We start from the raw sequence: 13979 nt of genomic DNA on the forward strand, positions 1-13979 counted from the left end.
GATAGATCTTAGAGTACTCGCAGTAGCTGACAGCTAGTTCAAAGACAATAACAACTATTAAAAATCAAGCTCCTAAGACTGAAAAATCAATCAAAACACATCCAACTTCCACTGGATTTATTCTAAAGACTTCATTAACAGTCATAGAAAAACATGAACTTGTGCATTCACAAGATACTGGTAACGAAAGATTGTTGAGACACGAATAAGCATATGAATATACAAATAACATTTAGTTTGCTTTAGATTTACTGATAACAAAATCAAAATTAATATCAATATAAGTGAATAAGTATACAAATATAATTACCTTCTGAATGACATTTTTACCAATTTCAATGTTGTTAGTTTTATATTCTTCTAGCTTCTTACTTTTTCTTTTAACTAATGCAATGGCTTAATACAGGTTATACATGCATTCAATTGTTCCGAAGAACTAATGAGTATCGGAATACAAATTTATTTAATGTATATATAATGCGTTAAACATTTTGACACACCTTTTTGTTACTGAGCATTTAAACTCTCCGAGTCGCAAAATACAGTAACAGAAAAGCTGTCGTTTTAATTAAATACTTTTGAATATTACATGAAAATCTCCTCCTCTATATACAATGAGAAATCAAAAGAAATTGAATTGCAATAACTTTCTTAACTTGAATTCCCTTATTAGAGAACAGTGTCTAAGTATTAATATATTTTCTCCAGCGATCATCACGGGTAATAATGTAATGATTTATCATTTCTTCGCACGTAAACACCGTGTGGTAATATATTACAATTTTTACGGTTAACGCATTTTGACACGTGCATTGAAATGAGAGTCGGACAGGTAAAAGTAATTGTGCTGATTCCTTCCGATAAGGAAACGATATTTTTGTCGTTAATTAAGGAATCGATATGATTATTTGCAGGTATCGCTGTTAACTTGATGTTTTGTTTGTCTGAGAGTAAGATCATTTAACAGTGCCATAATCCCCGACACGAGTTCACTTAATTTACAGTTTTTTTTATGAAAAATATAACGGTTCTATCATGCTGGATCTAAATTGAAATTATAATTTAGGTACAATTGCAATAGTTATTTTCTTTGAAAGACTTCAGTTCATAAATTGTAGCAATGAAAAGTACGATGAATTAGAAAACTCGGTTAAATTCTATCTTATCTATTTCATAATTATTTGTTTTCGTTCAAAATAATCCATTCGTTAGATATTTTTCTTTGTTAATTTTTTTAATTGTTTTTGCTTTGAGTTTTTAATTACTATGGAGCATTTGAAATAGTCTCACTTTACCATTAAGCAAGATTTGTCACAAAGCAGAGACTGCATGACTGAGACTGGTAAAGTCACTGTATTCCTTTTGATTTATAAAAATATATCTTCTAGTTTTAAAAGGAAATCTTAATGAATTTTTCAATGATAATGTGTGTGTGTGTTGATGTGGGTTTCTTGTTACAATGACAGATAACCCATCCCATATCTAATTTTACTTATTATAATGACAAAAAAGTTATTACCCATAAGAGCTTAAATTGCGTTACAGATATTGTATAGACATTTTACTGGTAATATTTTACATATGAAATAGATGTCGTATCGATGCTTTCGGTCTATTGAAAAAGTTTATAAGATATATGTGATTTACAATAGAAAGTCATCATTTTAAAATGGGATTCAAACAGCAAGTAAAAATAAAAGTTTTCAAATTTCCTTCACTGATTAGTTCTTCAATTCAACTATCTACCTAAGTTAACATTAAGTCGAGGTCATTTGTGAGCAATTGTAGGTAGTCGTACGGCCTACAACAATGAGAAAAAAACATAACGTATAGTCGCCTATGAAAGGCACCGACATGGTAAATATAATCAATTTAATTCAAGAAAACTTTACAAAATATATTAAAAGTTATTGTATCATAAAGAATGACAGTTGCTTCTGTTTAAACGCGAAAATAAACATACGTGTATGTAATCACTGGGAAATCTGGACATATGTCTATAATTTTGCGAAATTTTTAAACAATAGATGCTTTCTAATTTTTATAATTTGGATCTGTTGATTCTTTGTCGAACGCTTTTAAAAATTATCTATTATGATTTCTTAAGAATTCAAACTAATTGTAACAAGTTTAACCATATGTCATTTGTTTAAAAGCGAGGTATCTTATTTTCTGGTATAAAATAACACAAAAAAATCAGAATTTTTGAACAGGAGAAGACTTTTGTAGTTATTTTGTATTGACAAACTTGATTGCTTTCGCAATTACGAACAAGTCAGTTTAAAACAACACAGGAAATAAAAAGTTAGCATGTATATGCATGAAATTAATTCCTTTACTTGGAAATTCATTTTCAATAACCCATAGCTTCAAAGAGCTGAGACGAGAATAAATGAATAAAATAAATTCTGTACAATATGTCTTATTAGTATTTCTAGCAAATATCGCTTTTTTAATATCGTCTTTTTAATATAATATTCCAAATATAAAGAACTTCCTTTTGCAATCCAGCCAATTGGTAAATTTTCTTTTGACAATGTTTTGTATCTTACCGCATGTATTAAATATGTAATCCATATCATCTTGTTCGTAAAGAAAAAAACTTGGACATGATGAATGTGACAAATACCTTCTGTCGAGCTGATCTCACAGAAAAACAACAAAGAAAAGCATGAAATTAATATTCTCCGGAAAACAGTCTGAATTTACAAACGAGATGAATTAATTCTGTGGTAGTTTTATTTAATTCTATTTCAACTTCATTTCTAATTCTGTCCTCTCAGAGCGTATGTCCAACCCTAGAATTACAACAAACGTTAGTTCTATAATTTTGTACAATTATGCACATTTGTCAATGAACTCGCTGCATTTGTTGAAAATAAATAGCATTCACAATAAATTGAGACATTCAAAAAGAGGGAAAGATTCGACATCAAAAAGGTAAGCGGGACGCTATAAAGTGGTATGAAAAACTGCAAACGTCCTTCAAAGTGGAGCATGTTTGAGAACGTCACTTCAGAACCAGATAACTCATCCTGATTGTTAAACAATTTTGGAATGTTTGAGCAGCTACAATACATATTACTTATTTTCAAACCTTTCGGCGTTTCTAAAATGCATGAAATACTTTCCACTGGATGTTAAACGACAAATCAACTAACTTGATTGTAATTAATGTAATTTGCAACTTTTTTCACTTCGATGTATGTTAAGTTGTACCATGACTAATGAACTATCTCAACTAACCTCCTACATATATATAGATATATGAAAAAAAATATCAATCATACCATGAAAACTGTTCCTCGGAAAATACTAAATGAGCATAACAGAAAATATTATACTACACACCAACAGTCAAAATAAAAGGATACGAGTTAAGCGTTAATTTGACAGCAACCCAACAAATAAAATTCAATGTAAAGAAATAATTGAGGGCACCACGCGGTCTTCGACGATAGACAAACCCTGGCGTTTGACATTGATATGAATGAAAGGTCTGTTTTGTGATTTGTGTGGTTATGGTTGTTGCGTTATGCACCTTGTCGCTATTTAGATCAATCCGGAAAAAAACAGGCTTTTAGACGACTTCCTGTTTTAGTCAAGAGAGCAGAGGTCATCGGTAATAAACTGCGGGCAGAAGACCTGTAGAAAGTGATAATTTTGTGGAGAGTTGTATCATTGGCAATCATACCACATCTTCTATTTTATTTTTGAAATTTGTATAAATTATGATCCAATTTTCTAAACACAAAGTAAAGTAAGAAAAATCTTTGGTTGGAGTGTTTATAATGGTTAAAACACAACTTTTTTAAATGTTTTTTTATGCACAGTACACTGCTTTAACACACAGCTTCAAAGAATTGTGTAATTTTAGAACTTTTCCTGACTGAATAATAGAGATAAGGTGTTTTAACGCATACACCGACATTTTTTCAAAATTTTAAGACTTTAAATAGTTTAAACGAATCCGATTTGGGTTTTCTATCCAGTATTAAATACCTATATATTGAAACTCAGCCCATATAATTATAATTTCTGATTTTTGCAAATCTAGATAAACGATTTGTTAACAAAAGGATAAAATTAGCTTTAGTGTCAATTTGATATAGGTTGTCAATTATAAAACTAATCCCATTTATTCAAAATGCGCAATCATCGAAAAGAGTATGGTCAGAATAAAGGGTTTACTTGACAAATAAACTACTTTTCTGTTTAGTTTCCACATTACTAAAAAAGACCTTTTTATGTTAATTAGATGCATACAACTATTTTCAAATGAAATGAAAATTCTAAATTCAAATAAAATTAGAAGGCCCTTTATGAATTTTAAGTTTCAAAAGTATACTAAAGAATTCTTTTTTTTTTTTTTTTTTTGCAAAGTTTTGTGTGAAACATTGACGTTTTCCGATATAGATCATACAAGGTACGAGGTCGATTTCATTGCGAGCGCCATATTTGTCTTGAGTAATTGTCATACAAAAGTTCGTTCTGTCAGTCATTGTCATAAGATTTTTTCGTCACAATTTAGCTCTAGGTCAATTATTGTCAAAATCTAAAAATCGACAGATTTAAAAATTAAGAGACGGATTGCACAAAGTTGGAGTCGTGAAACTTTTTGAAAGATTGAACTCCTAACATACTTTATGAGTAAGCATTTTGTAAGACAATTCTTGCAGTGTAGATGCAAGTGGAAATATGCTTGCATTTGTTATCAATAAAAACGGTCTAAATTAAATTCTATGTACAAAATAATACACACATTTATTGACTTTCAATATTTTGATACATAAATACTGAATTTATATTTATTTCAAGAGTGGGCTTTGACCTAAATGACAAACCTCATATAGCCCGAATAAGTCATGTCTTTCCCTTTGATCGACTCTCCCATTCGCGATGTATCCAGTGGTATATTAGTAGAATATAACGACTGAATTATTCGGGTTGAATCTCATAACGTTTTGGCAAAATAAGTTTTTATAATTCTACAATAATTACGATTCTCCTTTGGTCTCATATCGGATGCATATTTTGTCTCATTGGCATTCATTTACCTGATCTTTTTATTTTCATACAAACAATAACTGGATATATACACTATTAAAAATCACAAGAGTTTCTATAAGACGAAAGAGGGAGGTAGGTTAATTACTTTCTAAATAACTTGTCATTTGTCATTTCGGGGCCTTTTATAGCTGACTATATAGTATGGGCTTTGCTCATTGGTGAAGGTCGTACGTTGACCTATAGTTGTTAATTATTTTTGATCTCTTGTGCAGAGTTGTCTTATTGGTACTCATACCACATCTTCTTTTTTATATTGTTACACCGTAACGTAATCAAACAAGCGTTGAAAAATGTGAAAGTTCAAGGAAGAGTTAAAGCAGAAAAAATAATTTGAATAACATTTTGAAAACTATTTCAAGTCTCGTCTCATAATACGTTCAACAAAAAACACATGAAGACAAAATTAAGGAATTGATCCCGCCAAAATTTTAAACTGCCCCAACGGAATTTACAATACTCCAAGATATATGCGTAATAAGAAGTAATTAATGATAATTTAGGTGTCAACCCCAGATATTTAACAGATATTTGTTGTATTTTCTTTTAAGAGAGAGTATTTCCCGCAAAAGTTTGACAGGAAAATATCTCTTACTTAACAATAAGCAGTTGCCTTTATTTATTAATGTGCACTGCAAAGTTCCTTTTTAAAAATGAACTTTTCAAGAGAAACTGTTGTCAAACTTGTATAATTGTTTTATTGGTAATGTAAAAATATTTTTTCAAGAATCTCTTAAAATTATACAAAAATACTAAAAATAATTGCTCATCCGTATGTAAGCGTTTCCAAATTTAGAAAGTGAAACGGAAATTTGTAATTTTAAAAAGGGCACTTCTAAAAGAAGCCCGTTATACGTGTAAAAAACTTTAATTCAAACATCTTTTGATATTGACTATTATTGATAACTAAAGGAAAACTGAGGTCAACTACTGACGAATAATAACGTATAAGATGTTTCACTCTTTGTATAAAGTTGTTTAGAATAATATTTCTTGCAAAAAACATAACGCAACCATTATTATTAAAAAAAAATGTTTCAATTAATTAATATCAGTAACTTTTATACGTCCTTTCCAGTCTACAAGTATTTATCATAGACAAGTACATTAGAACATTTAATTTAATAATTTGGACGAGATATATTATATATATATAGTTTATTGCATTATTATTTTTGTCCAATGTTCCTCCAAAATATAACAATATTATAATTTTACTCATTATTTTTTGCATAAACAACGAAATGTCATCTGAATTAACACAAGTGTACAATTTCAATACTATTTTGAGGTTAGATGTATACGGTCATTTAAGACCAGTCTGATTATATTTCTTATTTGTTATCTTTTTTACTAAATAATATTTCATAGTATATCTTTTTTTACATTGTTTGCATAATGAAGGTAAAAGTTGTTTTAAATGGTATGTGCATTGTGTCTTTTTTAGTGAGGTAAATAATAGCTTAGTATAGAATTAAACTGTACGGTCTGAATTTAATTTCCATGCTTCACAATATAAATATGTACATGTAATATATATATAACCGTCAGCAACATCAGTAAAAAAGGACATATTTTATGTTTAACATGTTTAATAAAATAATTCTCATATAAATAAACACTACAATATAATAGCACTTTCTCAACAAAAACATTTCTTATGGTAATGTGTCAATATTTGTACACAAAATACAAGCACTATCATTAAAATAATAAATTAAAATTGAATTGTCGAAGACTGCAACATTTTTGCACCAATAGTCGATGTTAACCCGAAAATGTAAAAAGATAAATTAAACCAAAACGATAAAAGTATTATAAATCAAAGTCATAAATGTCTATTAAAGTTCAAATTTATTGTGCTGTTCTACTAAAATTGTGTGAAAATTTAAAAATTATAAACTGAAATAATACGTATCTAGTCAGTTGTTTGTGTATACTGTATTGCACGTTTCTCCTTCTAATACAATGTCCAGTGGTCTACTATAATTGTTTATCACAAGTATTGCGTGGAAATAATCAAAAGCTACCTTAAATCACTATCTCACACGAAACAGTTAAATTTCTGCAGGTATGTCGCTCCTGGTTGGCCCAACATGTACTGAGAAAGTAAATTACGATGATATATCAAAGACGGATTACTGTATGCGCTTGGTCTGGCCGACAGAAAAGCACTTTGATGGGAAGGCATCGACGGCTGAGACAAAACATTTGTTGGTCTGGAGTACGAAGCGCTATCGAGTGAATACGACGCTGATGATGATGTTGATGGCATGGTACTCCCATTGTGAAGTTTCCGTGTATGCTTCTTGAGGTCAAAATTTCTGCAAAAGCCTTTCCCGCACATATGACATGTATACGGTTTCTTGTCATTGTGTGTATGCATGTGGAATGTCAGATTGTACACTTGGTGGAAGGCTTTGTTACAAATGTTACATTTATATTGTTTCTCGGTACTGTGAGTTAGTTTGTGGTTCTTGTAGTTTCCTTTCTGGTGAAAGCCTTTCCCACAAAATTCACATACGTATGGTTTGTAGTTGAGGTGTATACGCATATGAGTGTTAAGTGTTGAACTCCTGTTAAAAGCTTTCCCACATTTACCACACTTATGAGGTTTATCAGATGTGTGTATAATCTTGTGTCTACACAATGTACTCGCCTGCCGGAAACCTTTCCCACAAATCTTACAAATAAATGGACGAGCTCCAGTATGGACGGGCATGTGCCTTGTCAGGTTGTAGTGAGCATTGAAGATTTTACCACACTCTGGACATGTAAAAGTCTTCTGTGTCTTTGAGACCACCTTCTTTCCTTTACTTTGCTGAACTTTAATCGGATCGTCAATCTCCTTTGTCGATTCTTTCTCGTTTTTAATAAAATCAGAGAGAGGGTTTTCTTTTGTGTTGTCATTAATGTCTCTAACTGGTGTTATCTTCTCATTGGTAGGACTCCTCATAATCTTGTCTTGTAGTTCAAAACGGCTAGCCTTCGTGGTACTTGGATATCTCTTTAAAGATGGACTCTTTAGATCTAAATATTTACCAAAAGATGTTAAAGTGTTTGTCGGTAAAAGTGAGTAGTATCTTAACAGGTAAGCTTGATATTCCTCGTTTGGCATTCTTCCCATGGTAAAAGCTGGGTGCACCAATGTTTGAAGGCCGTAATAATTATCGAAAGGCTGGGAAACAATTTCTTTCTTTGCTGTATCATGACTTATTAACCAGTTATTGTACGTATTTGGTGAAGTATTTTTTGACGACAAGGTTTTATCTGTAGGATTGTTATCCTCCTCAATGTAAACTGGTGTTTTCCTCTCCTTCGCGATTACAGTGTCTTTATTTACATTTCTCGAAACAATTTGAGCATCTTTACTGGTTTCATTTTTGTGATCTTTTCTTTCTATGAGATTTTCGATGGAGAATGATAATTTTGGTCTTTCCGTTTGCGTTTCCATGGCAAACTATACTACTGTTGTGCCTATTTAAAAAAAATGAAAGTTAAATTTAAAGATATATTCTACAAATTATGTTATGATTTAATTATTATTCTGATACTTAAAGGAATATAATAAAAAAAGAATAAAGGAAAAAGAAAAAAAAAAGAATATATGCTTTGTCTTCAAAAAAATTATTTCACTTGAAAAGAATTAATTTAAAAAATAATAACTACAACATATTATTTTTCTAATATATACCAAATAGCTTCCCAGAAAATTACAAATACATAAATTTCTGTAGAGAAATTATTTCATGCGAATTCGGAAAATATAGACTAATACGGTAATTCCATGATATTTTTTTTTAATTAAACAATTTTTTTTCTTGCCTAATTGAAAAATATAAATAACAAAAACGAATGCAACACAAATAAACAAAATTATTTTAAATTGTATGTTTTTTATATTATATTTACCTAACTCGGGAATAGTATTTACTGCCTCTTGTTTAAACCATCAATATACTTTTTTAGGATGTATCGTCACTCTTGGAACAATTTGAAATCTGTATCAGCTTTTAACAGATGTCTAATATTTATGATCTTTAGCTTAATTTCAATATTTGATTATGAGCATTAAGATGCTGACTTTTGATAGGTCAATTGACTGTCATCATTAACACTTTACTAAAAAGTCAATAACTGGCATAAATCAACCAATCAGAGAAGAGATTACAGATCCAACAGTAGTCTGAAGAGTTCTCGGTAAGATCTTCATTTATCACAATTTGTTTTTCCGGTTGAGTTCATCAATTATGTTAAAATGACGAAGGCGGGGTTACCAACAGTGAATTACAGAGAATAGTTCTGAGGGAATCAAACTGAATACCAAATAAATCTCATTTTAAACTTTTTACCTTTTTATTCTATCAAAATAGTTTGATTTTGTAGGAAATCATGGATGATGACAAATTTTATAAGACAGATGTGTGAATAATTAATACATATCGTATTTAAAGAATTTGTGATCATTTACCGTGTTATTTTAGTATATCATATTAATAAAAAAAAAACGTTAGCTTATCTTGAAATCGTTTAAATACCCATTTAATTGTAAGAAAAATAACATTTTATTAAAGGGAGATTGACATATCAAATTCATAAATATAGTCTTTTAAAACGACATGATTTGTAATGTAAAGATGAAAATGACACACACATTATATATATATTTGGTATGTCCAATACGGTCTTTCTATTAACCTTCATCAGGAATGTCAAACTCCGGACAGTGATCGTTTCCGTCCGGAACTATTGTCTAAAAAAGTCTGTAAGTGAGGAATGTATAAATAACCAAATATTTCAGAATATATATATTATAAACACCTCCTTCAGAAAGCATGTCGATATTTTGATTTTTAAATTTAATAGAGACATTGACAGAACATATAAAGTTAATAATAAAAAGCTAACTGACGATCTACTGTTGTGTATTAAATGTAATAAATTCAATTTTTTTTATGTCATTTGCAATATTCACAAACACATTAGTAAAGATATATAGGATTTTTATTTTAGAAAAAAAATATATTCTTAAATCTAAAAAAAAAAAAGATTTGCAACCCTAATAATATTCGAAAAATTTTGGGGGACAAATATAGTAGCACACACACAACGGTTGTTTCTGTGTTTCCCGCAAAATCAAAATGTTTCAAATCAGAATCATTAAAATTAGATACAAAATATATCTATGATTAATCACATAATATCATACTTTGCTGTAAAAAAAACTACAATAACAAAATAAATTACCGAACTGAAAGGAAAATTCAAAAACAGAAAGTCCCTAATTACTGTATACCACATTTTCTTCACCAGTTTAGAAATGCCTTTAATATATCACATTTTCCTCACCAGTTTAGAAATGTCTTTAACAAATTTGAAATACAAAATAGTCGACTGCATGTTGTTTTTCAAGTCTTAATGTTTAAGTTTACTCCGGAAAAAGTGTCTGAATTTTTCAGTGAAACAGGCTATAGTAATAAGCATTACTCCTTACGAAATATGTCCATGTCTCTAAATATGTCGTTCTTCGAAATAACAGAAGGAAATTTTCAAATGAAATAGTTTGCTATCCTTCATTTTAATTCTTTGCTTATTGCATGGGCACAGCAAATTCTATAACAGTTCTATCCAAGATGTAAAATTAACAATTCTTCCATTTGGTAATGTAACAATGAATGATAAACAATTACAATTGATTGCAATGTGGTAGCATTAGTAATAAATAAAAATTATGACAAAGACGATTTAAAATTTTTTCTAAATTCATACAAAATTACAACATAGCTTATCAATTTACTACAATAAATATAGTTTATTTTACAAATGATTGCAAAAAAAAACTAGTTAATAAAATAATTACAATACAAATTATCACATTACAACAATAAACATACTTTTATTCAAATAAATATACTTTAAAAAAAATACCGCAGTAGTGCTAGTATGCATTTGTAACAAATATGGAACTATACGTGGTTTTAACACGCTCTACAACTTTGTACTTGTTCGGCTTTATAAATATTTTGATATGAGCGTCACTGATGAGTCTTATGTAGACGAAACGCGCGTCTGGCGTACTAAATTATAATCCTGGGACCTTTGATAACTATTTAACAGATATAATATAGAACATAATACATTTCATTTGATGTGTATTTCACAAGACAGAATGTAAACATTTATTAAAACAATTGCAATTCAATAACAATTATACATCTTTAGCTTTAAAAAAATATTTTGCTCAGAGTTATAAAATCCCTGCATTATTTGACTTCGTCATAACATTGTCATGTTTTACACATAATTAGTCTTGATTTTCTTTGAGTGATCTTAAAACACTAATTAATACAATATATACAATAGAGACGCTTTTACCCTCAGTATGGGTCGTGTGATACATACAAAAGACATGTACATTGACCAACTGACCACCATAACTGTTGGTAACTTTTGAGTGACATTGAGTGTTTTGAATAACTAATGCAGATGTTGAAAAGCTTTTGCTGCAAATTATCTGGTCTGGGGCTTTTATCGCGCACCTGGTTTTTCAATGAAACCGAGAAAATGTTTCGTAAATATTTGGAAAGCATAACGCTATTAACCGAGTGATATCGTTCTATAACTTCTATTTAAAGCCAAGGTGTGAACTAATATACTAAATGAACAATTTTAGAATTCGATTGATCATTGCTATCCCATAGCTCTTTTGAAACTCATCTCTTTAAATTAACTGTTGGTTGTAACTACTCGACTTCAATAATTTTGCTAATTTAAAAAATCACAATGGTGACTTAGTATGGAACATGACCTTAATTAACATTTTTAGATGCAGCTTAAAATGACAAAAGATTAATGATTGAATCATGATTATTTAACTATACACAGATATCATGTTCAAATATACTCGAATCTGTTGAAATATTGTATGCAAATAGTATCAAATTTGAAAGTATTTAAAACATTTTGAAATTGTAATTGGGTATTCTCTTTAAACACAGTTTCACATTTGAAAATAACAAAACATAATATATTTTCATGTAAAAATTAAATCATGAAAATACTGAACTCTGAGGAAAATTCAAAACGGAATGCCCCTAATCAAATGTCAAAATCAAAAGGTCAAACACATCAAACAAATGCACCTGACTTGTAAACACTTAATGTGGTAAAGTTTCTGGCTTCATGTGGTATCGTTTCTGGCTTCATGTGGTATCGTTTCTGGCTTCATGTGGTATCGTTTCTGGAATGGAACAAAATCTTAACATATGCTTTCCAAAATAAAACCATCCTTTTAAATTCATACCCAAATGGAAAGTTTGGAACAAATACCAAACTGATAAGTAAATAAAAAAAAAGCCCATAAAACATTAAAAAAAGGAAACGACTTTAGAGTAAAATCACAAAAATACTAAACTCCGAGAACAATTTATACGAAAGTCAAAAACAGTCATATTCCTGACTTGGTATATAAATCTGCTAAGAGTGTAGGAATACAATATACATGTAACTTGAGAACAGTATCTATATATGTTCTGACCTTTACATGACTAGACTAATTATAAATATAATTTCATTTCACATAATAACATTGACATTATACAGATACTATAGGAATACAATATAGATCATCTACATCCGATTTCACCTGGATAGATGCACGCTTGATAAAGCTAGTTGGTCTAGCGAAATATTGCGTTTATTTTCATCATTTTGTAAATATTTTAAACATTCTTATATTTACATACTAAATAGTGTGTTAAAATTACATTGTTAGGCAATCTATATATATATATATATATATATATTAGACCGTTAATGTTCCCTTTTGAATGGTTTTACACTGGTAATTGTTGGGCCCTTTATAGCTTGTTGTTCGGTGTGAGCAAAGGCTCCGTGTTGAAGGCCATACCTTGACCTATAAAGATTTACTTTTATATATTGTTAATTGGATGGAGAGCTGTCCCATTGGCCCTCATACCACATCTTCCTATATCTATATAAATAGCAAATGATAAAAGAAAATAACCCCTGATTTACCTTTTCAGCCCCAAGTAAGTAACAAAACTCGTATTTAGAAGAGGAATATATTTGACGACATACTCAAGGATTTGTTTAAAGAATTTTTAAAGGTGTAAGCGGGTGGAATTCTCCAAACAAGAGGTATAAGATTTAGCAAACCGTAGTGAAAGGACAATTTATAAGTCCCTAACTGCTATCTGCTGAACCCCCCCCTCCCAAAAAAAAATCAGCATAGAAAGTACTGCATAAACTGAAGATATTCGTAAAACCGTATATCTTCATTTCGATTGTAAACTGTATAGTAGATTTTTACATTTTTATTTCAAAGCAATTATTTCGTTATCCCGAACACACGAAGAATTGTTTATCATTATATTGAAATTAAATAACTTATGTTGATATTAAGCGATAACCAAATCTCACTGGTTATAAAACCTCCGAATATCATGTATAGTGTATAACGATATCTGGATTCTAAGAAACAAAAGATTTGTCGACAAAACGCAACAGTAGTATACCGCTGTTCAAACAAGCTATTTAATAACAATTGCTATATTTCTTACTTGGTACAGGACATATCAAGAAAAAGGTGGGGGTTGAACCTGATTTATGACTATCCAAACTTCTCGCTTATGTGACAATGTTAAAAAAAAATATATAAAAAATAGTAGAACCTCATCAACGATACCATATCATGGTACATCAGACACGTGTTTTGTTTACATACATGTACCATGATCTGTGGCGCTCATTCAAAACAATTAGAACGTGAAATCAAATATCACGAAGTTGTGTATCATTTATAAACGATAATCCCGAACAGTGTAGCCCAACATCATTCCTATTACTCTGTTGATGTCGACTCGTGTATCTGAATATTTAAATCTCTTAAA

General features: G+C 29.9%; 1 protein-coding gene across 1 annotated transcript; it reads right to left on the reverse strand.

The window, feature by feature from the left end:
• Window positions 1-6647: 6647 nt before the first annotated feature.
• LOC143062976 (uncharacterized) lies at window positions 6648-9121 on the reverse strand. Its single transcript, XM_076234862.1, has 2 exons — window positions 8980-9121; window positions 6648-8544 (listed from the first exon to the last, which is right to left on the reverse strand). The coding sequence occupies exon 2, from the start codon at window positions 8519-8521 to the stop codon at window positions 7112-7114; it is 1410 nt and encodes a 469-aa protein (XP_076090977.1). The 5' UTR covers window positions 8522-8544; window positions 8980-9121; the 3' UTR covers window positions 6648-7111.
• Window positions 9122-13979: the final 4858 nt, after the last annotated feature.

The sequence above is a fragment of the Mytilus galloprovincialis genome, chromosome 1, assembly GCF_965363235.1.
Source record: "Mytilus galloprovincialis chromosome 1, xbMytGall1.hap1.1, whole genome shotgun sequence".
In the NCBI taxonomy this organism is placed as follows: Eukaryota; Metazoa; Mollusca; class Bivalvia; order Mytilida; family Mytilidae; genus Mytilus; species Mytilus galloprovincialis.